This window comes from Leptinotarsa decemlineata, unplaced genomic scaffold, assembly GCF_025532065.1.
Source record: "Leptinotarsa decemlineata unplaced genomic scaffold, Ldec_3_MD MMD2_P_RNA_scaffold_12, whole genome shotgun sequence".
NCBI lineage: Eukaryota > Metazoa > Arthropoda > Insecta > Coleoptera > Chrysomelidae > Leptinotarsa > Leptinotarsa decemlineata.
The window spans coordinates 14684555-14709237 of NW_027412526.1; the positions used below are offsets into that span (position 1 = coordinate 14684555).

Genomic DNA, 24683 nt, shown 5'->3' on the forward strand with positions numbered 1-24683 from the left:
TTTGAGTGTCTAAACACTGCTCAACATAACAACTATTCATATAAACCGCTCAAAAAAACACAGTCGATGAAAACCTTGTTGGACACCTGAGAAAATTGAACAAATGATAATTTTGCATTTGTGTAATATTCAAGTAACCCAGATCATTTGGACAATGATGAACTATGTTTCAAGTAGAATTTATTGGAACTATTCGTTCCCCACCATCAGGCTCATCTTAGCCGCACAGATGCAGAAGGCTGTCATTTTTGGCTCACTGCGCTTGCTCAGGGCACATGATTCTCGGACCCAATTATCACTTACCCCACGGTGGTCATTGGTTGATAATGTTGGCGCACTCTTCCGAATGTATCGGGGCTTCGGGGGATACGGCCTGACCAGTACAAGGTGACAAAAAAAAATAGTAATAATAATAATGGGATGAAGTCGGAAACTGAGGGGTTTATCATGGCTTGCCAGGATGGTGTCTTCAACACCTTAGTCTACCGCAGTCGCGTGATGGGTATAGAGGTTCCTGACACAAGATGCAGAGCCTGCCGCGAGGCGCCAGAGACCCTAATGCACTTGCTATCAGCATGTCCAGCATATGCGGACTCGGCCTATATCCATGGACATAACGCGGCCCTGAGAGTGCTATATTACCATCTACGGCACTCTTACGGTATTGACGAGACACCGGTGTTGCCCTACGGGGATATTGAATCCGTTGTGGGAAAGAGAAGTGCCGAATTTACTGGAACTATTCGTTCCCCACCATCAGGCTCATACAAGCTAATAAGCCTGATGTAGTCCTTCTCGACCACCAGAGCAAAATGATATTTGTCGTGGAGTTTTCAGCTCCTGGCGAGATGAATATCGTCAGCAAAGATGAGGAAAAACGGATGAAATATAGAGATTTTCTCTTCGAACTCCGCAGACTCTATCCAGATCACTCTGTCAAGATGGTTGTTCTGATTATTGGAGTCCTTGGAGGAATGATGCCGTCTCTACTCTCAAATCTTAAAATCATACTGGCTTGCCGAATTAAGGCAGAAATCTTAGCCGAACAGATGCAGAAGGCTGTCATTCTTGGGTCACTGCGCGTGGTCAGGGCACATGATTCTCGGACCCAATGATCACTTACCCACGGTATGGGGAGTGGTCGTCGGTTGATAATGCCGGCGCGCCCTCCCGAATGTATCGGGGATTCGGGAGATAGGGCCTGACCAGCGCATACTTCGATGAAAAAAAATAATAATAATATTTTCAGTTATATTCATACATGTGAACTACCTTTGTTTTTTTGTCTTGTTCATTGACAGTTCAGCCTAGCAATTTTATGCTACACTAGCCCAAAATTGTTGAATCCGGTAAATATTTCATTCACAAAATCATAAATTATTTTTTTGTGTAAAATCGATATGTAAATAAGATATTTGATATAAAAAAAAAGAATAAACCAGCATTTATTTATTCACAAGAGTTCACTTCAAAGTGTTGAAACTGCAGAAAAAAACAAATCCATATTGAAAGTGATTTACTGATTTATAAACAATAACCAATGAACAAAATACTTTATTCACTCTTAGACTTCTTCTCGTCTTCCTTCAAATGGAGAAACACAAAGGAAAATATAAAAACGCCCAACATCATAGAGAAGGCTCCTGTGTAATAAGGATAGGCACTGGTGATGAACCGCTCATACTGGGTGTGCTGCAAGGGGCGCACTGAAACTTGGGTGGTACTGAAGAGGCGTGTATATCCCACTCTGTCATAATCGACTTTGAACTGGTACACTCCATAAACATCTGGAATTTTGAATTTAGCTTCATAGTGGCCAGATGGCTTCCTCTGAAGGGTTGTGCGAATGAAGGGATCAATTCTGACGAATTCCAGTTGGATGTCATTGGCAGTGAAAGGCTTCCACTGTCCTTTTTCGAGGATGTCAATTTCGATAGTGTATACCTAAAAAAAAAAAAATAGAAATTAATCTAAAAGAAATGTGTGCTTTGTTGCAAGTAGAACTATTTCTACTTGCAGAAAGACATCTATATGTCTTTATTTACAATATTAGAAGTCAATATGTATTTATTCAAATATATTGTTTATACCCAAATGATATTTCAATATCGCCAAAGAAAGAAATGGCTACAAAATCTGAAATATGTTCCAGAATAATGAATCACTAGAAAAATTTTCACCAAAAAACTATGAAGGGCATCTACTGATTTCCAAGATGAAGCCATTCAAGCAAAAAAAATTTATATGAAAGACCTGAAAGTCCAAAAACAAAGTATCTCGAACCTCAACAAACAGGTAGATGAGCTATCACAAAAAACTCACATTTGCAAAATGAAAAATGGAACCTAACACATAACTTGGAACAATTGGAAAGGGACATAAATGAGATTAACTCCATCAAAAATAGTATACTGACAAAATTGACACTCTAACGCAAGAGAATAAGCTATACAAAAATGACATAGAACAGCAAAAGGAAAAACGACTGGCATCAGAAAACAATATAAAGTTAAACACGAAAATACAACCAAATTATAACGAATCTTTGATACAGAAGCATTTGAGAAGGCAACAAGAAATTCGAGTCTATGCCAATAAAGTTATATTAATATCAGATTCCTGGGGAAGAAAGATGATGAAGGTCCTGGCAACACAAGTAGGAGCACAGATACTTTTCCAGTCCATTCTCAAGCAAAACTGTTCTGAAGAGGAATTTATCTCAACATCCTACACTAACGGAAAACATCTGACAAAAAAAGATGTTATGATGTTTTGGACAAATAAGCTGAGTACATCTTCAGTTGACACGCTTGTGATAAACGTACAAAACACTATTTTTGTTATTATATCCCAACCATATTAATATGACATAAATGTGAATAAAAAAATATATGAGAAGGAAACTTTTCCATGATCAAAATGTGAGTCTATTTGAAAATTTAACTACAGGCAAGGTTATTACTTCAAAAAAACTGGTAAATATTTTGAGTGCAAAGCACTCTCAAAACCATTCAAGGTTTTATATAATACACCTCAGAACATTTTTGAAAAAAGTGACAGAGGAAATGTTAAAAAGAGCAGCACTTTTTATTCAGTTCAGACTCAAATTGGACCGCTAATGAATTGTCCGAATATTCAAATACAAAAAATGGCTCCGCCTTTTTTGTGATAACAAGCCTCAGAACTTCTCATACATTGCAGTGATTTTACTAAATATTCAATCAATCAGAAACAATAAAGACGATTTATATATCTTACTAGAGAGTTCAAACTATCCAGATGTAATTGTGTTGATGAAACACTGGCTCAAATTAAATGAACCTATTCACATCCCAAACTATACTGCATTATCAATTTATTGCAGAAAATATTCGATCCACGGGGGAACAGCAGTATTAATTCACAATATAATGAAAGAAAATCTGCTCTTCACAGACCATCAAAAAAATAATAACCTCATTGAGAAAAAATAGTTTCGAGTTTTCTATTGTTCATTGTCAAAAAATAAACATGTTCATAGTATGCACAAACAGACCTCCACAGGCTGATATAAATATATTTCTCACTAGACTAGAAGCACTTTTGAATGAGCAACCTACAAACGCATAACTTATTGTGACCAGATTTTAATATTAATTTTGATGATAAAAAATCTGCAAACACCCAAAAACTACATAATCTTCTGATATCCTTCAATTTAATAAATCATCATCATATTTGTAGTTAGGCACTAGGATATATAAACACTAACATAGTAGTAAAATTGTGTCATAATGATCTCCTGAGGACGCTAACTTGGTTAGCGAAACGCGGTTCAATAGATATATCTGTACTGATATAAAGGAAGACCTCATCACTTGCTCGGTTGTACCCTCTGGACTATGAGATCATGAAACACTATTATGCAAGGGGTCCAGATGCAATCAAATAATAAGTTATATAGTGATCGATTCGGCAAACTATACAGTAAAGAAACTGTCTACATTTTGACCAAGAATATATCATGGAGCAGGAAGGTCCTTTTTTTGGGTTTAACGATCAACTTACACGGTATTTCAATGAATATTTTTTCCTTCCAATTTTTTTTTAATCGAGAAAACCCTGAATAACTAGGGGAATAAAAATATAAAAAAACGGCGATCTTTTATATACCGGCGTACCTCAAAGCTCAATAGTGGGCCAATTGTATGCCAATGACACCACCATAATGTGGCATAGTTCGGATTTAGAATCCTTGAATAGATTAATTCATAATGATGTGTAATTCAAATAAGCTTTCTTTCAATGTCTCAAAGAACAATGTTGTCACTTTCAGAGGGCAGATTGAAAATATTTCACAAGAAGAGTCGATTGAGACCAAACGTCATACAAAATTCCTGGTGTTACATAGCAAACTGAATGTTGATAGTCACATTGAGGCTCTCAAAAGCAAACTAGCATCTGGATGTTATGCAGTTCGGGCCATGTCCAATGAACTTGGGCTGTCCAACGCAAATGTGGTTCATCATTCATCAATGGAATCTCACCTGTGTTATGGTATTGCCTTCTGGGGGGTTAGTAACAACCATATGCAGGCCATTGTATAAAGCAAAAAAAAAGGGTTGTATGAAATTTTGAAAGAAGTAGCAATATTCATTTTGGAAACTGCATGCCTGATAAGAAAAAACATTAACAGCTTTGAAGTCATCCAAACGGCAAGCAGAAAATATTAGATTACCTATTCCAACCCCAAATCTTGTCAAAAACTCTCTTATATTGTAAAATATATAATAATCTACCACTGGTGATAAGAAAAATGGAAAGTTGAAGTCTTTAAAAAAGCATTGAAAACTTTACTTAGTGAGAAACCATACTACTGCATTACTGACTTTTTTAATTAATCTAATTGCAATACCAAGGTCATCTTATGTTATGTGTAATTACCCTGGTCTGATGTAGAATTTGATATCATGTGTACCTTCATTCATTATTATTGGACTATTGAAAACATTTTCCCAACACCAGAACAAAAATTAAGGTATTTCGACGCGCGTTTCGTTAACGAAGTTAGCGTCCTCAGGAGATCGTTATGACTAAATTTTACTACTATGTTAGTGTTTTTATATTCTATTGGCCCACTACCTGTTAGTATTACCTAACTACCACCTATTATTGATCCTATGCTAAACTACCTGTTTTTAATACCTCAATTTTTTTATGTATTTCCTCTATGTTAATGATCATCTCTAATATTTATTGGTTTTTCATTAAGAAATTATTACGTATAAGACCAAACAAAGACGAAATAGGACCTTTATCGCTATTCAAAGAAGTCATTCCGCACTTTTTGATTTCCAAGCTTTCGAAGGCATCCAGAAACCTGTTGTAATGTAACGGTCTCAACAATATTGAACATTTCCCACTTATTTTATGGTCGTTCACTATGGCATGTTGAACGACACTAGATTTCTCCGGTCTATGAAACCGAACATGCGAAACATGGTCCTTGCAGCCAGCTAATATAGTCCGTTTGGTTTGACCAACATATTTTTTATCACAATCCTCACAGCTTATTTCGTAAATCCCAGACGTTTATTTTTGTAGCATCTTGCCTTTCGGACTGCCCAACACTTGTTGAAGTGTTCTGCAGTTTTGAAAGCCAATCTGATACTCAACTTTTTGAATGTTCGGACCAACCCATTGGTGTATTTGGGTTCATATGGAAGAATATTATTGGAGTTTTTTCCCAACACCAAACCATTATTTTAACATCTCGACACGTGTTTCGATCATCAAGTGATCATCTTCAAGAGGAAGATCCAACTAATTCTACTTACAAAGTTATCCTTATTTATACCAAAGCTACGTACCTCTTCTAGGTACCTGCATCTTAAGTGTTTTAAATTTATTTCACAATATTACCTTATCTACTAGTCTCAAATTAACTTTACAATGTGTCCTTATGTAATAGTCAGATAAATTAAAATATTATTTCAACAAGCTATACAGGGTGTCCCTGGACTTCCTCTTTTCCTCTCGGGAATGTATAGATGGGGTCAAAATATCACCAGTACTTCATATAACTTTTTTTCCTAAAATCCTTCGTTACCAAGTAACGGGCCCTCGAAGTTACAAAATGAAAAATGTTTTTCTTTGATAACTTTTCAAGTGAATATTCAAAATCATCCAAATTTTGGTAATTGACTAAACAAATGAATTCCTTCGATGAGCTTTCATGCAGGAGTCAGTTGTTTTGCTACAAAGTCAGGAACGGACTACCCCCGATGGTCCACACCCCAAAACTTTGAAATGACAGATATTTTTCAATATTTTTCAACAAATTAAGGTTACTTGGACAATTTTATGAATAAAAGTACTCGTGTGGAAAGTCGATCGGAGCAACGAGTCTTGATAAAAATGTAGTTTCACTCGACGACATCAAACCCGCTCGTCCACCATTATTTGAAATGAATAATTATCAAAGCAGAAATAATAATGATAACGTTAATTCAACAACATTTATCCTGAGATGTCTACCATTATTCGAAAATATTAGTTTTTAAGGAAAATGGAAATGATAGGTAAAATGTTCATAACGAATTTTTATAATGCAAACACGTTTAACTAACGAAACTCAAGAGCCTCAAGAGCAAACAGAAATGAAAAATCCGCTACAGAAACTGCTCGATATGACCACCTTCTCTCTCTATACATTTTTTTAGTCTGCGAAGACACCCTCTCTGTACTTGAAATAGCATTCCAGGATCGTTTCGTATGGCTTCACAATGTAATGTTATTCTATTCAACAATGCATCTCTTGTGTGAATAGGTGTAGCGTAAACAAGGCTTTTTAGATGCCCCCACAAAAAGAAATCCAATGGATTTAAATCCGGAGACCGCGATGGCCATGAATATGGCCCACCTCTACCAATCCATCTATTGTGGAAAATATGGTTCAGATGGTCACGCACAATCAAACTAAAATGAGGAGGAGCGCCATCATGCATAAACCACATATCTCTTCGGGTTTGCAATGGAACATGTTCCAAAAGTCCATTCAAATTGTTCTGAATGAACTCCAAATAACGTTCTCCATTCAATCGGTCCTGTAGAACGAATGGTCCTATAAGATGGTTTCCTATGATACCAGCCCAAACATTCACGTTGAATTTCCGTTGGTGTTTGGTTTGCAATATCCCATGGGGATTTTCTTCGGCCCATATATGGAGATTATGAGAGTTGATAACTCCATCTCTACTGAAACCTGCTTCATCAGTGAATAAAACTCGATTAATAAAAGTCATATCCTCTCTTTGCCTATCCATGAACCAATTGGCATATTCCAGTCGTGCTGGAAAATCTTGAGGTGTCATGGCATGTACCTTCTGGATGTGAAATGGGTGGAGCAGTTGTTCCCTAATTATTCTATGAATAGTGGACTTGGATGTATGGAACTGTTCTGATAGATTTCTGATGCTCATTGAAGGATCATCAGCGACGGCTTCCAAAATATTTTCCTCCAATACAACGGTACGTACAGTCCTAGGAGCGCCCTCACCACCTCGTTTTGGCAAAACTGTACCAACAATAATATAGAAATAAAACAACGTGCTCAAATTAATTATTAATTATTACATACCTGTCTCCCTCAAGCTGCGATCGACACGCTCGAATGTTTCTCTTGACGGTACCGTTCGATTGGGAAAATGCTCGGAATACAGACGACGAGCTTCTGCAGCATTACAAAATGCTCGTCCATAAAATACATGCATATCTGCATATTCATTGAATGTAAACTGTTCGGCCATATCAAAAAAATTCAAAATATCCTATAGAATATTGACAATACAATGATAGTCATATGACAACGCACCACTCAACAAAACAAAATCGCATTCCAGTTTCTAATTTTTTATCAAAACTTTCTAAAAGGTTTTTTTGTCAACATCTGTGTAAGAAATGGAACATAATTATTCCCTGGATATTTTTCACCTGATCATGTGCAGCCGTTTTTGTAGTTCATTCGTTTGCTTTTTATTAGTATAGTAAATATTTTTTTCCGATGTGCGTTTTTTCAGCTAAATTTAGATTCGTGTTAAAGAATTTCTCCCATAAAATTATAATTATCAGTGAAACTCCTCAACAGTTTAGCTGTGAAGAAGAATTTGAAACATAACATTCGAATGTTTCAAAGAAAGAAATGAAACATAATTATTCCCTGGATATTTTTCACCTGATCATGTGCAGCCGTTTTTGTAGTTCATTCGTTTGCTTTTTATTAGTATAGTAAATATTTTTTCCGATGTGCGTTTTTTCAGCTAAATTTAGATTCGTGTTGAAGAATTTCTGCCATAAAATTATAATTATCAGTGAAACTCCTCAACAGTTTAGCTGTGAAGAAGAATTTGAAACATTCGAATGTTGAGTTTCATGAGATTCAGATAACTGATCAACACGAAACGTGATTATTCCACACGTATTATGTACATACAAAATATGGAATGAATTCGATATTTCATAGTAGAGTAGCTTGTTAGTTTAAAAACACCACGAATCTACAGAACTTGATATTTCTTTTGAAAAAATATCTGCTATCACAATTGTGACTTAAACTTCCATATAGGTACTGTACTTTTTGTTTACGGCTTCATTTTAGCATACTTTGTATTATTCCTGTTATAAATGTTGTTGAATTAACGTTATCATTATTATTTCTGCTTTGATAATTATTCATTTCAAATAATGGTGGACGAGCGGGTTTGATGTCGTCGAGTAGAACTACATTTTTATCAAGACTCGTTGCTCCGATCAACTTTCCACACGAGTACTTTTATTCATAAAATTGTCCAAGTAACCTTATTTTGTTGAAAAATATTGAAAAATATCTGTCATTTCAAAGTTTTGGGGTGTGGACCATCGGGGGTAGTAAGTTCCTGACTTTGTAGCAAAACAACTGACTCCTGCATGAAAGCTCATCGACGGAATTCATTTGTTTAGTCAATTACCAAAATTTGGATGATTTTGAATATTCACTTGAAAAGTTATCAAAGAAAAACATTTTTCATTTTGTAACTTCGAGGGCCCGTAACTTGGTTACGAAGACTTTTAGGAAAAAAAGTTATATGAAGTACTGGTGATATTTTGACCCCATCTATACATTCCCGAGAGGAAAAGAGGAAGTCCAGGGACACCCTGTATAGTATACTGTTAGGTATTGGTCCACCATCGTTATTCATAATATTATTATGTTTACTTATTTCTCAACTCTCATAGGCATCTAGATGCCTGTTGTTGTTAATTTATCTATTTAATCTTAATGAACTGAAGTCTATGGAATGGTTTTGTTGCAAAATATGATGGGCGACTGCTGATTTTTCAGGTCTTCCATATTTTAAGTGTGCTAAGTGTTCCTTATATCTTATTTCAATAGATCCTTTTGTCTGTCCATAATATTTTGCATCGCAGTCCTTACATTTAATTTCGTAAATTCCAGACTTTTCCGAATTCTCGACTTTACCTTTTGGACTTTCTAAAAGGCTCTGTAGTGTATGACTTGTTTTGAAAACCCACCTTCATACCTAATTCCTTGAAAATCTTTCCAAAGTTCTTTGTGTATTGGTGGTATGGAACTGAGATATATTTATCTTGGCTTTTGTCGTTTTTGAAAGTCGAGATTTCGTTCATTCTTAACCTGAACATTTTTTTCCTTAGTATGTCATCTACAATACCCCTCGAGAAACCGTTAGTGGCTGCTATTTCCTGTATTGTACGTTTTTCTTTTGTGAACCTCCCATGTGAGACTAATAGATAAGGCAATATTGTGAAATTAATTTAAGACATTTCATCAGTTCGGACTTCCATTATCTAATATAATATAAATCGATTTGAAATCCCTGAAACAATGCCCAAAAGCAGAACGAGAACAGGACAAATATGAAGCCACCAACGTCATCAACATGAGTTCTCGCCCGCTCACGGACATAGAGGAATCTTTGTTTAGGAAAGGTCTAAACTTCGCCATTGCATCAACATCTGTGCCCACTTTAGAAATAACTGCAGTAGAATCCACCAGTTCCCTTATAGATCAGATCGAGGCAGAAGAATTCAGATGGAAAATCAGAGAACAGCTAGATCGAGAAGCAGTTCCAACTTCTAACGTCAGCAATGAAGAACGAAGAGCCTTGAACGGGCTTCGTAGAGACAACACCATCAAGATCTTACCTGCAGATAAGGGAAACGCTACTGTTGTGATGGATACTGATCTATACGAACAGAAGATCGAAGAGGTTCTTCAGAAAGGAAAATACACGAAGATCGTAAGAGACCCTACTGCATCAATTGAAAGGAAGTTGTACCAGACTTTGAGAAAACACCAAGTCTATTTTTCGGAAAAAGAGAGATTATCGCTAACACCGCATCACAGTAAGCCCCCTCACTTGTATGGACTACCCAAAATCCACAAAAAGGATGTTCCGCTCGGACCGATCATTAGCTCCAGAGATTCAGCCACTCAGAACTTGTCCAGATTTTTACTACCAATAATTAAACTACTGCAAGGTAAAACATCATTTTTTGTGAAAAATTCAAAGCATTTCGTTGAACTATTAGGGGAAATCGAAGTAAAAGAGCAGGATCAACTGATCAGTTTCGACGTGGAAAGCCTCTCCACAAACGTTCCTGTCGAAGAAGCACTTCAAATCATACAGAAGAAGCTATCTGAAGGTGGGGACCTGAAAGATAAAACAAACTTACCGATTCAAGTAATCATGGAATCACTAGGATGCTGTGTACGAAACTGCTACTTCCAACTGAAGGACGAATTATTTACGCAAGATGAGGGACTGCCAATGGGATCGCCACTTTCACCAGTTATAGCCAATATATGGCTATATGGCAATATATGTTGTCTAAGTATGCATTTAGTCAAGCTAGCGTAGAGATACGTAACATATGGAAACCTCTAATCAAACGAAAAACGACTAACTGCCGCCAAACGGTCATCTCCCGCTAAAAAACCAATGAAGCGGAGAGAGAGAAAAGAGGATAGGTGAAAGCACTCAAATGGCCTATAAATAGTCGGATCTCGGAGGAATAAGTCCAGTTATCACCCGAAGACGATTGTGGATACTAACAATCGAAACGTCGTGACATAACTTGGTTTGAAATCTTTCAATTTTTATTTTTATTTTTCATTTTTGTTAATAATACCTAATTTTTAATTTTCAGCTTTTATTAATATTTCAATTTTTATTTTTTGGTTGTTGTTTGGTTTTATGTTATTTCTTTGTAATTTCAGTTTTTTGTTCAAATAAAGTTGTTATTTTCGGTTAGTCTTTTTTAATATTTTTTCAGGAATTTCAAATCAATTTATATTATATTAGACAATTGAAGTCCGAAATGATGAAACACACCACGAAACATTGTCAACCACCTTCAAACAAATCATTTTTAGTTTCTCTGGAAGATCATTATATATTTTAACTCCTAAATGAAATATTGATTTCTCCCCAAATTTTGAGCGATATGATTTAACTAGTAGTTTTTTGCTTGTCTTGTATTATAATCATCGATGGTATTTAGTTGATTGAAATCCAAATTCGAATGTTTGCAATTTTTTCTAACAGAACGAATGAAACAACATATTTTCAATTGAAAATGGACTGAATATCTGAAAGATCACTTGGTATATATACATTTGAGGTAGGTTCAAGATATGGTAATTTGAAAATACATTTTATTATTTTATTTTGCAGTCTCTTGAGAGGATTTATTATTGATAAATTAGCTGTTCCCCAAATTGAAATTAAATATTGTAGATTTGAATATACCACACAGAAATATATACATTTGAGATATTTTAATCGAATGAAATTTCTAACCCTAAATAATGTTCCTAAAATTGGTCAGATTTTCTTTTTTACCATCGCAATATGAGTATTCTAACAGAGACTTTAATCAATGTATTGTCCTAAAAATTTTGTATTTTGACAATATTTAATCATTTTATTATTAAAAGCCAAATTCTCTTTGTTTGTGATTTTGTTCTTAGTTATCAACATTAAAGTAAGTAAATTGATGGATGTAGCCGTTACTATGTGGTAGGAGATCATGATGAAAAGAGAAATGAAAATTTCTATGTATTTTACCACTTTTATTTGTAACTAACGTTACTGCAGTTTCGTCCTATATGGACATTTTCAAACTTAAACACTAAACTAAGAATGATTCACTACATTCGCTAATATATACCATTCAGGTACTTGATTGAGTACCTGAATTTACAGTTCACAATGTGCATGTGCCAATTTAAAAACCGGAGAGTAAATTAAATCGATTTGGTCATTTAACAGGTTGCACCCGCAATGTTTATGCTTGTGAATTTCCAAGGATTCTAAATAATTGAGTTTGCGACCCTTCCTTGCATAGTGCAGAATTTCCGTATCGTTTAGATTCGGAAACTTGTGGTTGCATGCCAAGGAATGGTTTGAAAACGTCGAATCATTTTTTCCCAGTCTGAAGGACCTTTCTTCATGACTGTATTTGTAAATGCAAGATTTTCATTTCGAATCAACTGTTTTAGCGTTTTCCACATTTGTTTACAATCTCCATAATGGGAATCAATCGCATTTTCGTACATTTTCTACATATTTTGTAGGTACTCTAAAGATTTTGTTTTTCCTCCATGTTTCTACTACACTGTCTAAATTTTTTATAAGCATTATCACGATTTTTTGCCTTTAAATGTATTTCTTTATCGTACTAAGGTAAGCTATTTCTAGTATTTTCAAATGTTTTTACTGGGCAAATTTCATTAACAACTTTTTTGTAATTTTTTATTTTATCAAAGAAGACTTTTCATAATTCAAACTCAATTTATGATAATTAGTCAAGAGGTTAGCAATATAATGTCATTATTCATGTTATTGTAAACTTCTTTAGTATCACTAGAAAAATAAAGTAATGTTCCGAAACAGAATTCATGTAAATAAAAAATAAAATTGGACCCAAAATAGACCCTTATGGAATACCACAAGTGATAGTTTTCAATGAACTGGCATTTTTTCCGAGACACACAAACTGGTTTCTGTTAGATAAGTAATTTTCAAACCATCTATGAATACCTAATCCCTCGATTACCATTACTATTAAATTTTTTCAATAAAATATTATGATCAAGTGTGTCAAATGCCTTTCACTATATCTAATTGTTGTTGAATATTAAAAATAACATCTATTACTGCCGATTCAGTATCACTCGATCTGCAAAAACCATATTGACCATTGTATAAATAATTTATTGACTCTAAATAATCTATCAATCTATTATTCAGAACCTTCTCGATAATTTTTAAAAATACAGGAAGAACCGAAATGGGCCTATAATTATTCATATCACTTTTGCTACCGGATTTGAATATAGGAGAAACACATGCAATTTTACAGTTATTAGGAAAGATACTTGATTCAAAAAGATTCGATGACTGTTTCCTTCATAATTGGGGCCAATTCTGATGTCACATATTTAATGGCGTATACTGAAATCAGATCATATCCAGATTATTTATTTGTATCAAGGTTTGAAATAATATCTTCAATTTCTTCTTCATTTGTAGGTTTCAGGAACATTGACGAGGAAACATTAAATTCGAAAAATTCAGCCAAGACTGGAGATAAGACGAGCAGATAATTTTTCTGCAATACAGGTGAAATGATCACAAAATAGTTCGAATAGACAGGATCTTCTGTCTTTTTACCATCTTCAGTGATAATTGCTTCTACGATTTTAGAAGTTTGTTAATGAAAGTCCACATTGATTTGGGAGTTGCATTCTCAAATTATTTGTTGTAAAATTTTGTTTTGCATCTTTAACGTTTTTTTTTTAACTAACTTATTGTAGTAGTTATTCATTTCAATGTAATACTCGTTTTGTGGACTCTTTTTCTTCTTATAGTGAAATGTATCTCTTGCTTTTATCATTCCACTTATTTCTTCTGTGAACCATGGTTTTGAATCTTTAAAAACCTTGATCTTTTTCGAAAACAAACATTTTTTGAATATTTTCAGAGGATTGTCATGAAATTCATCAACACAATGTGGGTGTAATAGATAGTTCTGGAAAAATTATTCAGTTATATTTAAGTTTCTACAAATCAAATCAATGTACACTTTCAATTCTACACTTCACTTTCTTGCGATTTATGGGAATTGTTTCAATAATTTGTAGATGGTGGTCACTTATATTCGAATTGATTATTGAAATACTGATACTCTGGGCAGAATTTGTTAAGATGTAATCTTGAAGTTTTTTTGTTTATCAGTTTCTCGATTGGAATCGTACTGTTACGTTTGATAACATTTTTTACACAACATAATTCACCAAGTTTCTTGACTGCAGAATTTTTCTTGAGGTTATCAATGTTGAAATCACCAAATGCAAAAACAGTGTTATTGTTCTCATTGAAATTTTGAAATTCAATATCCATAAAAGTCAGAAACTCATTTATTTTAGTTTTTTCATACCTATTAACTCCACAAATAGTAGTAATATTAGGTGATTTTAGTTTTATAGCAACAAATGATATATCCAAGTTCGACGTTTTTATTAGTTCATACTGCATATGATTCCTAATAAAAATTCCAACTCCACCTCCACGTTGCTTACGACACGAAAAATCTGCAGAAAAACCTAGGAAGTTGTAGTACTTCTTCTTCTTCTTTGATCCAAGCTTCAGTTATAATGACAATATCTGCTTTTATATCAGCTATGATTATTTCTAACTCTTGTATTTTGTTTTTTATGGATCGAGCATTGAGGAATAACATTGTTAAGTTTTTTTTTGAATCACATTTGTATTCAAAAAGTGAGTTAACTTTAGTGTTGTGATTCTAAAATTCAATTTTGAAAATTTATTCGAGATATATTGAGTTTATCAAAATATTTATATGATTCACACACATCTGTCAGTTGCCATATGGCTGATTAAATTTTTTTGTATGTTATTTCATTAGCTCTGTAATAATAATAATAATATTTATTTATCCTTTGAGACGTTAACAACGTATAGGACATGTCAGTACAACACGTTAAAATAGAAAATAAACATACATTAAGATAAAATATCTCAGTAGTTTTAAAGTATAAAATGTATAAAATATAAAGAAAAAAAAAACAAGATTAGTCAAAATTGGATGTATAATAAAATAATAAAATCTGGATGAAAGTCTGGACCGCAATCAGCTAAAGTCCTCTAAAAGGAATTCACTGACACTGTAATAAGCCTTAGACAGGAGCAAATTTTTAACTTCTCTTTTAAATGACATCAAACTCATGGTTTTAAAGTGATCAGGTAGGTGATTGAATAATTTTATTCCCATATATTTGGGTGACTGTTCAAATTTAGAGGATCTGTGTCTAGGAATACTTAACAATTTTCCATTTCTGGTTGAGTAACTGTGGTAAGAAGAATTTGTGTTATATTTTGTTAAATTATCGTGGATGTATAATAAGCATTTAAATATGTAAATACAAGGGAATGGCAGGATTTGATATGATATGAAGTGCTGTTTGCACGATTCTCTCCATGGGATATCAAATAATTTTCTGATAATTTTTTTTTGGGAAATAAAAACCCTATCTTTGTTGGTGGCATATCCCCAAAGAACCACATTGTAGCTTAAATGGCTGTAGACCAAGCTATAATATACGTCCAGCAAGGCATGCAAGGGCATAAAATGTTTTATTCTGGAGAGAGCATAGTACGCTTGGTTAACTTTTTTACAAGTGACTGTAATGTGTTCAGACCATCTTAAGCAATCATCCACATAGACACCTAGAAATTTTGTAAAATTCGTTGATACCAATTCCACCCCTCTAATATCAAAGACAGTAGGCTGTTTATCGAGACCGATAGAAGAACTAAAATGGATACATTTTGTTTTATTCAAGTTAACAATCAGATTGTTTAACTTGCACCAATCTAAGAAGTGGCAGTTTAGCATTTCTTTTTACAGTCAATTTGGTCACAGTGTTATAAAAGTTGATTTTCATCACAAAAGGGACTTCTTGTGCTATTTTAAAATATCTTGAGTCACCTCTATCTTCAAGAAAGGTAATGAGAATGAAGTTGGTAATTACCGATAGATTTCAATTATCCCTAGTCTTGGCAAGATCTTCAAAATCATTCTGAAGGTTTTGAGAAAGAGGAACACACTGTGGCTGCACTGTGTGACCTGACCAAAGCTTTTGACTGTGTCTCACATTCAATGCTCGTGGAGAAACTGGAGGCATAAGTTATACGAGGGTTACCTCTTCATTTATTCTCATCATATCTTTCAAATAGACAGCAATGTGTTGTACTTGATTCAAATAATATTTTTAACATGAAACAAAAATTGAAAATTATTGATAACTATTAAATAAATATTAAATTAGCACACAAAATATAACAAACGAGCAAGTAAACTCCAAAATGCACGACTCTGTATTCACAATAGTTTTTAATGCAAACGTTTCGGCGATGACTCCCACACTTTGTCAACTAAATGACGTTCAGATTTTTTATAAAACCTTGAAGAATTGTATTTTCAGTAGAATATGTAGAGTACACATTTCAAATTTATTAAAAATATAATCATTACTCTCCGTTATATCGTTGAAGAAGGCAAGAATAATCACCGATAATTGGAAATATAGAATAGTATAATTTTGAGTTCACTTGCTCGTGGAAATACTACCTATAATACCTTTGGCCTTGAGAAACTCTTTTACAACAAGCTATGTCGAAATTATAGTTTAACAATAACAATAAAAAAAATACTCACAACATGTTCCATTATCGTGTAATCTTTGGGGGCTTCCTTTTCACCCTCTTTGTGATGTTTGACAGATCTAACCCTAAGTTGTCCATGTTCTTTGAAAACCCACTGACTGATTGCAGTTGCAACATCTGCATTTCCTGATACAGGATTCGCATTTCCACCCTTGAAAACATACTTCATTAGTCAGTTAACAGAATTCATTTCATTATACTCACATGTGCATTTTGTACAGGAGAGGTAAAATAATCATCAGAGAAAAACAATAGTGAACCACTGAAGACGACTCTGGCATTATTTCTTGCTTGTAAACCAGCAATCAGAACGGTATCCTTTCCAACAGCGTGAGGGTACTGTTAACAGAAAAACATTAATGTTTAGTCAGTTTTCCATCAACACTATTCATTAATAAAAAAAATGAAGTTTTAAAAAGACTTTCATTAACCAGCTATCGACAACCTTCAAAAGTCAAAATTTGTACAAGCTGATAATTAATAAGGTTTTACATTTTAACAAATTTAGCATTTGTCAATTAGAATCATTACTGAAATTTCAAGAACACACCTTTCATACCTGATGCAGTGTGACACACTACATCATTGATGAGGGCCATCTAGGCAGAAACAAGTGTCTATGGTCAATTGCTTTCCTTTTGTACTATAAAACGTTTTCTTTAATATGAAAAAAGACACTCAATAAATAACCTTCATTTGTGTACAGTGTACAATAATATTTCATTTTACTCCACTATTAAGTTTCAACGCTGAGGTATGGAATTCTGGGATACAAATAATGAAAGAAGGTTCTTTCATAGTTAGTGAAAGAAGATATAAGGTGAATGTACTGCTTTGAAATCATGTTCACAATACCTCAAAAGAAAAATTTATAGCTATTTTCCGAGTTTATTCTCATTTTCAAGTATGTACTCAGTAGAAGTGGTATAGATATAAGAAATCAATATAAGATTGTATAAATGTTAAATAACGTAAAATTGTGAAGATAAATTAAATTGAAATAAGAGTTTATCCAATAATGTTAAGGGTATGTCCAAAAACTGCAACTAATGACGAAAACATTGTGAAAGTTCACCAAATGGTGCTAGACGACCGCCTAGTTAATGTGAGACGGATAGCAGAGGTTATGAGCATGTCAAAAGAACGTGTTTGTCACATATTGAATCAACATTTAGGCATGAGAATGCTGTCCGCACGTTGGGTGCCGCGTTTGCTCACGTTAGACCAAAAACGTGTTCGAATGAACATTTCCAATGCTCTGTTGACGCAATTAAGGCCCAATAAATCCGAGTTTTGGCGCCGATTAATTACTGTAGATGAAACTTGGATATACCATTATATGCCTGAAAGAAAAATACAGTCCAAACAATGGACTGAAAAGGGGCAACCAGCTAAAAAAAAAGGAAACTGTTTTTTCGGCTGAGAAAGTGATGGGGATGGGCTTATGTTCATCCCCTCTTCATCGGCCCATCTTGTTATAATATTCAGGGTCTGCTGCTCGAGTCCCTTCACTATATTATTATATGAAAACCCCTTAATACGCATATATCACGGTCAATAATGAATTCCGGTTTTTGCTTCTTATATGCACTTATATGTTCTTTCCTAAAGGAGAGATGGATTAAAAGGTTCATCACTACACACATCCCAAAGTCGCAAACTCTACTGAGGCATAATATGTATTTTTGGCTGACCAAACAAGTATGCAGAGGAGGGGTTGACAATATTATGAACCCAAGAAGGAAAGAAGGTACTTTAATATCTATTAATTTATTTACGGTTGTAGATGAAATTCAATTTTTTTTTACCTACTTCGTAACTGGCAACTAGTGACCTGGATAGCAATGAACTGAATGTTCTGAAAAACAAATTTTCTTGGCTAATCATAACTTTTACGACCAATAGTGGCTTGGGGCACTCCTTTCCGTTAGTGGTAAATTTACCTAATTAGTGATCGCCTACTCGGCAATGCTCGTTGCCGAGTAGGCATCATTCTTCTTCAAATGTTTACAAAATTATTCAAATGAAGTTCTTGAAAATAACGTTACCTCTTTGATTGGTTCGTCAGGGTTATAACTGTAAGCAGTGCTATCAGCTGTCAATAGAGGAAGAACTAGTGGATTTTCAGGATCTACTAACAAGCCTGTCCCTTGGTAAAGCAATGGGAATATTCCTTTCTTTGGACCAACGATAACAGGTGCATCAATTAAGTTTTCAGCTGAAACCACCAGTTTGGTATGTTGGCCTTCGTCACTTACGTCATAGTTCAAGTGGTCAATTACAAATGCTCTCTCTTCATCAACCTAGAATATTTTCAATGGGATTATAAATTTTTCAAATACAATTTTTTCATGTGCAGATTTATACGATTACAAATATTTCACTAGCAATTGGATATAAAAACATACTCATGTTTTACAATTTAATTGTCAATGTGTTTTTGACATTTGTCACCAACTTCAAGGCTACAATAAAAATAAATAAGAAAATATAACTTGTTATATTTTCCCAAAAAAACTTATGACCTGTTTTTATGGGTACTTACCAAAACTATATACTTGAGTATGTTTGTTATTCACATAAAACAAGATATTTTTACTGAAAATTTTCTAAAGAATGTAGATTTGTGTGAAAGATGTGAAGGTTATTATACAATTAAAAACAATAAATTAGAAGTGGACAATAACATATGATATCACATGTTCATTTATATGAAGAGGAGAAAGCTGAATCGCACCTTTGATGTGATTTAGTTTCATACATGATTACTTTATTGTTCATATTGAAATAATATAATAATATTGAACTTGAATATTATCAGAAGAATTATGAAATACAAATCAATTAACAGAATTCAGCTTATTGAAAGATAGAAGGGAAAAAACACCTCAAAAGTGCTGCTTTGTTCCCCCCTGTTCATAAAAGAGGACATATGCTTCCTCACTCACAAGAGATTTTGGTGAAATTGGGGACACGTGTGAATCGTTGTATTCATTCCACGTGCCACTATAAGGGTGTCTGCAATATGCTGTGTAATGCCCTTTGTAGGTAGCCCTACTGTGATTCGAAAGTGCATATAGATTGTAACGACAAGGAGCCACATTGTTTGCTGCATAATTGCTCATATCTAATCCTTCTAAAGAAAACTCAATGGCAACATTCAATTTGCCTCTGAATCTTTCCGTTGGAGAGAATCTTTTTAAATGAATTACTAAAATACGGGGAAACTTATGGATCGATAGGGACTTTGTGCATTTTCTTCTTTCCTTGCACCTCGAACAAGTTGGTTTTTCATCTCCATCCAGGGTTTCCTCTTTTGTGAAGAAATCCAAGCAGTGTGACAAACTCAATTGGTCAGTTCTTTGTGGTATAGGTAGAGACAAATCCCAGAAAGGATCGAAGGTTACTGATGAGGATTCACAGTGTTTGGATATAACAACATATTGTTATGTTATATACCCGAAATATGATTTTTCTGACACCAATAGGAGAAATATTAACACAGCCCCACACCTTTGATTTCAACTTGAAAACTATAGACAGAAAATGTTTTGACGAAGATATTATTGGAGACTGCTCACATTATTAGCGCTGAAACACATGTAAATTCATAATTAAAAAATTGATAAATTTTTATGAACTTTTATCGCAGGATGGTATGAATTTATACCATTTATCCCATTATTCATGCCAACGGAGATTGGGAAAAAATTTGTTAGTTAACAATTGAATAACTTTTTGAAAAATGGTGATAAAACTTTTTTCTCTACGGGACTCGATTCATTCAAGTGTTAAGAAGATACTAGATTTTTTCAAATTTTTAAAATGACATTTTATGTTATAAAAAATTTATTTCTTTTGATAAACTCTCTTTAGCGGCAGCGCGCGCATGCCGTAAAAGTCGCGCGGAAACCTATTTTCAACGTCAAATTAAAATTATAAATAATGGAGATAGAGTTTCGTAAGTCGGGACTTTTTTATCCTCTTTAACGAGCTTTTTTCAAAATTGCTTAAATATTAATATTTTTTGAGTTATTAACGAAAAACTAAATACTTTTTTTTTAAATCTTATTTTGTTAATAACAATTACAATTTTTTACCTGCACCAAAATCCTTCAAAAACATTTTTCTAGAGGTGATTCCGAATCGAATGAGCTATCGCTCATATTTTTAGGATCTTTATCTCTATTTTTCATGTTTTTGAACTTGTTGATTAGACTTAATAACATATAAAGACATTTTAATGATACACACAACCAACTTCAGATAGTGTGGGGATCTTTATGATCCTATCAATATTTAAATAAAAACTCATCTGACTTATTTTTGAACTGGCATCAAGGCCGTAGCCAGGGGGGAACAAGGGAGATTGATCCCCCCGAACAATGTGAGGATTTTGTGAGGAATACCTAAGGGCGCGAAAATGTGAGGATAACTGACATCGATTGTGAAACATCGTCAAAGGCTGATTCTTTTCTGAGATGTCATTTCAAGTGATTTTGTTATAAGCTTATGTTGCTTAGGAATGTTGTTCCCATACACACTGACACTATGCAAAATACTTCACTCTTCCATTTGCGATTTGGCAGCAGCTTTACAACATGTCGATTTAATCATAAAGACTATTGAAGATGTTCGCCAAAATATTGATTCAAAATTTGCCAAACTTTTCCAGAATGCACAGAATTTGCTCTGTACTGTAAACAAAGAAATTAAAATTCCATGAATAACGTCTCGCCAAGAGCATAGGGCAAACTACAACACAAAAGATTCTGAAACTTTGAATTGAAGGGGTTATATTTTAGGAGTGATTAATTTTTGGGAAAGAAAGTGTTTGGCTTTCTACTACTCCATCTTGATACAAAAACTTTAACTGAAACTTATTTTAGAATTACTATAATGATTCCACTTTTGGGTGATTTCATTGATCAGTTTCAGTCGAGATTCCAAAATCATGAAGCCACATTATCATCTCATTTTAATTCCTTCTGTATGTTGCAAAGAACAAATCAATAGTAAATATCAAGAAAATTCCTTTGGGCTCTATAAAAAATATTCAGAATGGGTCTTTGTAAAAGCTGAATTTGACAAGTGGCGGATAAAATGGCTGGAAGAATCTGAACTAGACCGACCAACATGTGCTATAGAAACTCTTGGAGAATGCAACCAGTCTATATTTCCAAACATTCACAAACTTTTAAAGATCTTGGCAACACTGCATGTTTCCACATCTACCCCTGAGAAGACTTTCTCTTATCTTAAACGCCTCAAAACTTATTTAAGAAATTCCACAAGCCAGGAACGACTGAACGGTTTGGCGTTAATGTCAATACACCGTCACTGACAATACACTACAAAAACACACTTTTGTCTATTTTCCACGATATTTCTTTATTGTTGATTAGTTTCGGCTATTACACCATTTTCAAAACCAACTAATTACATTTAAATTTTAGATTAGATTTAAATGTAATCAGTTAGTTTTGCCGACACTAGTCAACAATAAAAAAATATCGTAGAAAATAGACAAAAGTGTGTTTTTGTAGTGTATCCTCAGTGAACATGAATTTCCACAAGATAAACAAGTCGTCAATCAAAGAAGTCAATACACCGTAGAATTGACATCGACACCGAGGAGGTAATTGATTTGTTCGCTTCAAAGAAAGCTAGAAAACCAAATTTGATTTTGCAAAAAGAATGTTTCTGGAAATGTTCAACAATTTATATTTTCATACTTATTTCTTTTGTGGCTCTAAAAATCGTAACAAACTTTGCCAAAACGGTCAAAAATTATTGGGTGTTTCATTGCCAATTGCCAGGAAATACTTCCAGTTCTTTGAAGTTTTCCAGGTTATTTTTTACCTCAAAACCACATTCTGAAGCAAGTTCTCTCAGTACATCTCCAGTTATGCTGCTCCCTGCAACCAGTACGTTACCTCCCTCATCGATGAATTGTGTAATACTCTCCACGTTTAGGCTACCACCAAATTCCTCAACAGAGGGTGCGAAAATAATTAAATTTTTATAAAGGTATTCACCATATCGGGATAAAACCAGAGAAGAATCATCAGCGATTTTGAAAGTAAGTGAATATCCTCTTTCTGAAACATAACATGTTTAGTTACCGGTTAACCAAAAATATATGATATACCTTGTAAGGATTTGAAAAATATTGAGTGGGTCTCTTTGATAACTTGATTATCCAATAAAACTAAGGTAGGACCTTGAGCATTACAAAATGCTAAATTCGCAAGTAACAAAAACGTGTATACTTTCATTTCGAAATTAATAATAAAGTTAAATCGATTCAAGTTTTTATTAAATACACGTAAGCATTGAATATTTAATCACCAATTGACTTTGACGTAAAACCACTAAAACGTCAAAACATAACGTGTCATAAATGTCAGAAGTGTTGTGAGTTTATTCACAGAACTAAAGATAATTATTAGTTCTTTGGTTTATTTCGCTTATCTATTGCTCATTCTGCATTGGGTTCACTCATTGGCACATTTTATTGGTCCATTTATTACGTTTAGTTGGCTATTAATGCGCATTAAATTGAATAAACTTACCTGATATATTTTCTCAATCATCAGGGTTGCATTCACAAACTTACCCAGAGTATAATTACGATGAGCCTAATTTGAATCGTTCATAAACTTCCCTAGTATTAAACAGTTATTCAAGACAATAATTATAATAATAGCTCTGAGGTTTTCATAGATATAGGAAAACATTTCTATCAATGAGAGCGCTATAAGTATGTTCAATAAACGACATGAACCGCATTTTTACGGGCAGCAACCATATGCGGCAATATCTGTTAAATTTTAATGATTTTACTGCCCGAGCAACAACTGCTATAAAGTTTGATTGTTCGAATTTTATGAGCAGCGCTGCGTTTGCTTTACTGTTTTATTTCTCATTTCAAAATGGAAGTCACATCTGATCACTGTTTATATTTGTCTTTGTGGAGATTTTGTAACACTATCCGGGATAACAATTATATAATTTTCACAATAAGTTTTATTTATGACGTGTTTTGCTATACTGTAGCTATATCAGATTCATTCATTTATCCAACTATAAAACAACAATTTCGTGAAACACCCTCACATCAGTGAGGATGTGCTTTGGGGAAAGGGGTAGCTTTCTCAAGAATGGAACAAATACGCAGTTAAGACCAATCAGAAGACTCTCTGGACTGCCAGCTTCTACAGAAGATTTTCTTCCATATTGTTTGGGATTTTACAAAAAGAAGAGTTTATATAGGCATACCAAACAATGTGAATCATCAGTAGTAAATGTGAAACAACAAAGCTCCCAAAGTGACGGACAAACTGCTTTATCATGGGAATATACTTATTTCAACTCTGGTTTTGGTTCAAGTGAACCAAAATCAGAAACATCTACGACAAACGGGACCTCCTTAATGTCAAAGTTGAAGTTGAGCCCCAACACCAGAAGACACTGTTAGGGCAGTGTCACCGATGTCAGCGGTTCGAGCATAGCCAACGAAGTTGCCTAGCTATTCCCATCTGCGTCAAGTGCACCGGCAGGCACCTTTCAGGTGAGTGCAAGAAGCCACGAGCAGATCCTCCAAAATGCAATAACTGCAAGGGTGTGCATACTGCGAACTACCGTGGTTGTCCTGAGTTCCCAAGGTTCGCAGGAGGACCAAAGTAGCTGCAGATGCCCCCTGAAATGCAAACATACCTGTAAGGCGTCCTGCTGGAGCATCTGGCACAAGACCGGGTATGAGCTACGCAGGAGCGGCCAAGAGCGGTAACACCTCCGCCAGACCGACCGCGGCTCCCTCTAGTCCTCGTCCGTCGAAAGTTAATGACATCGGCTCCGCCCTGGACCAGATGA

At 34.3% G+C, this 24683-nt stretch overlaps 1 protein-coding gene across 1 annotated transcript; it reads right to left on the bottom strand.

The window, feature by feature from the left end:
• Positions 1 to 1501: 1501 nt before the first annotated feature.
• On the bottom strand, positions 1502 to 23172 carry Ost48 (dolichyl-diphosphooligosaccharide--protein glycosyltransferase non-catalytic subunit Ost48). The gene is made up of 6 exons (XM_023170826.2): positions 22960 to 23172; positions 22671 to 22909; positions 18857 to 19111; positions 17013 to 17147; positions 16801 to 16959; positions 1502 to 1944 (listed from the first exon to the last, which is right to left on the bottom strand). The coding sequence occupies exons 1-6, from the start codon at positions 23084 to 23086 to the stop codon at positions 1555 to 1557; spliced, it is 1305 nt and encodes a 434-aa protein (XP_023026594.1). The 5' UTR covers positions 23087 to 23172; the 3' UTR covers positions 1502 to 1554.
• Positions 23173 to 24683: the final 1511 nt, after the last annotated feature.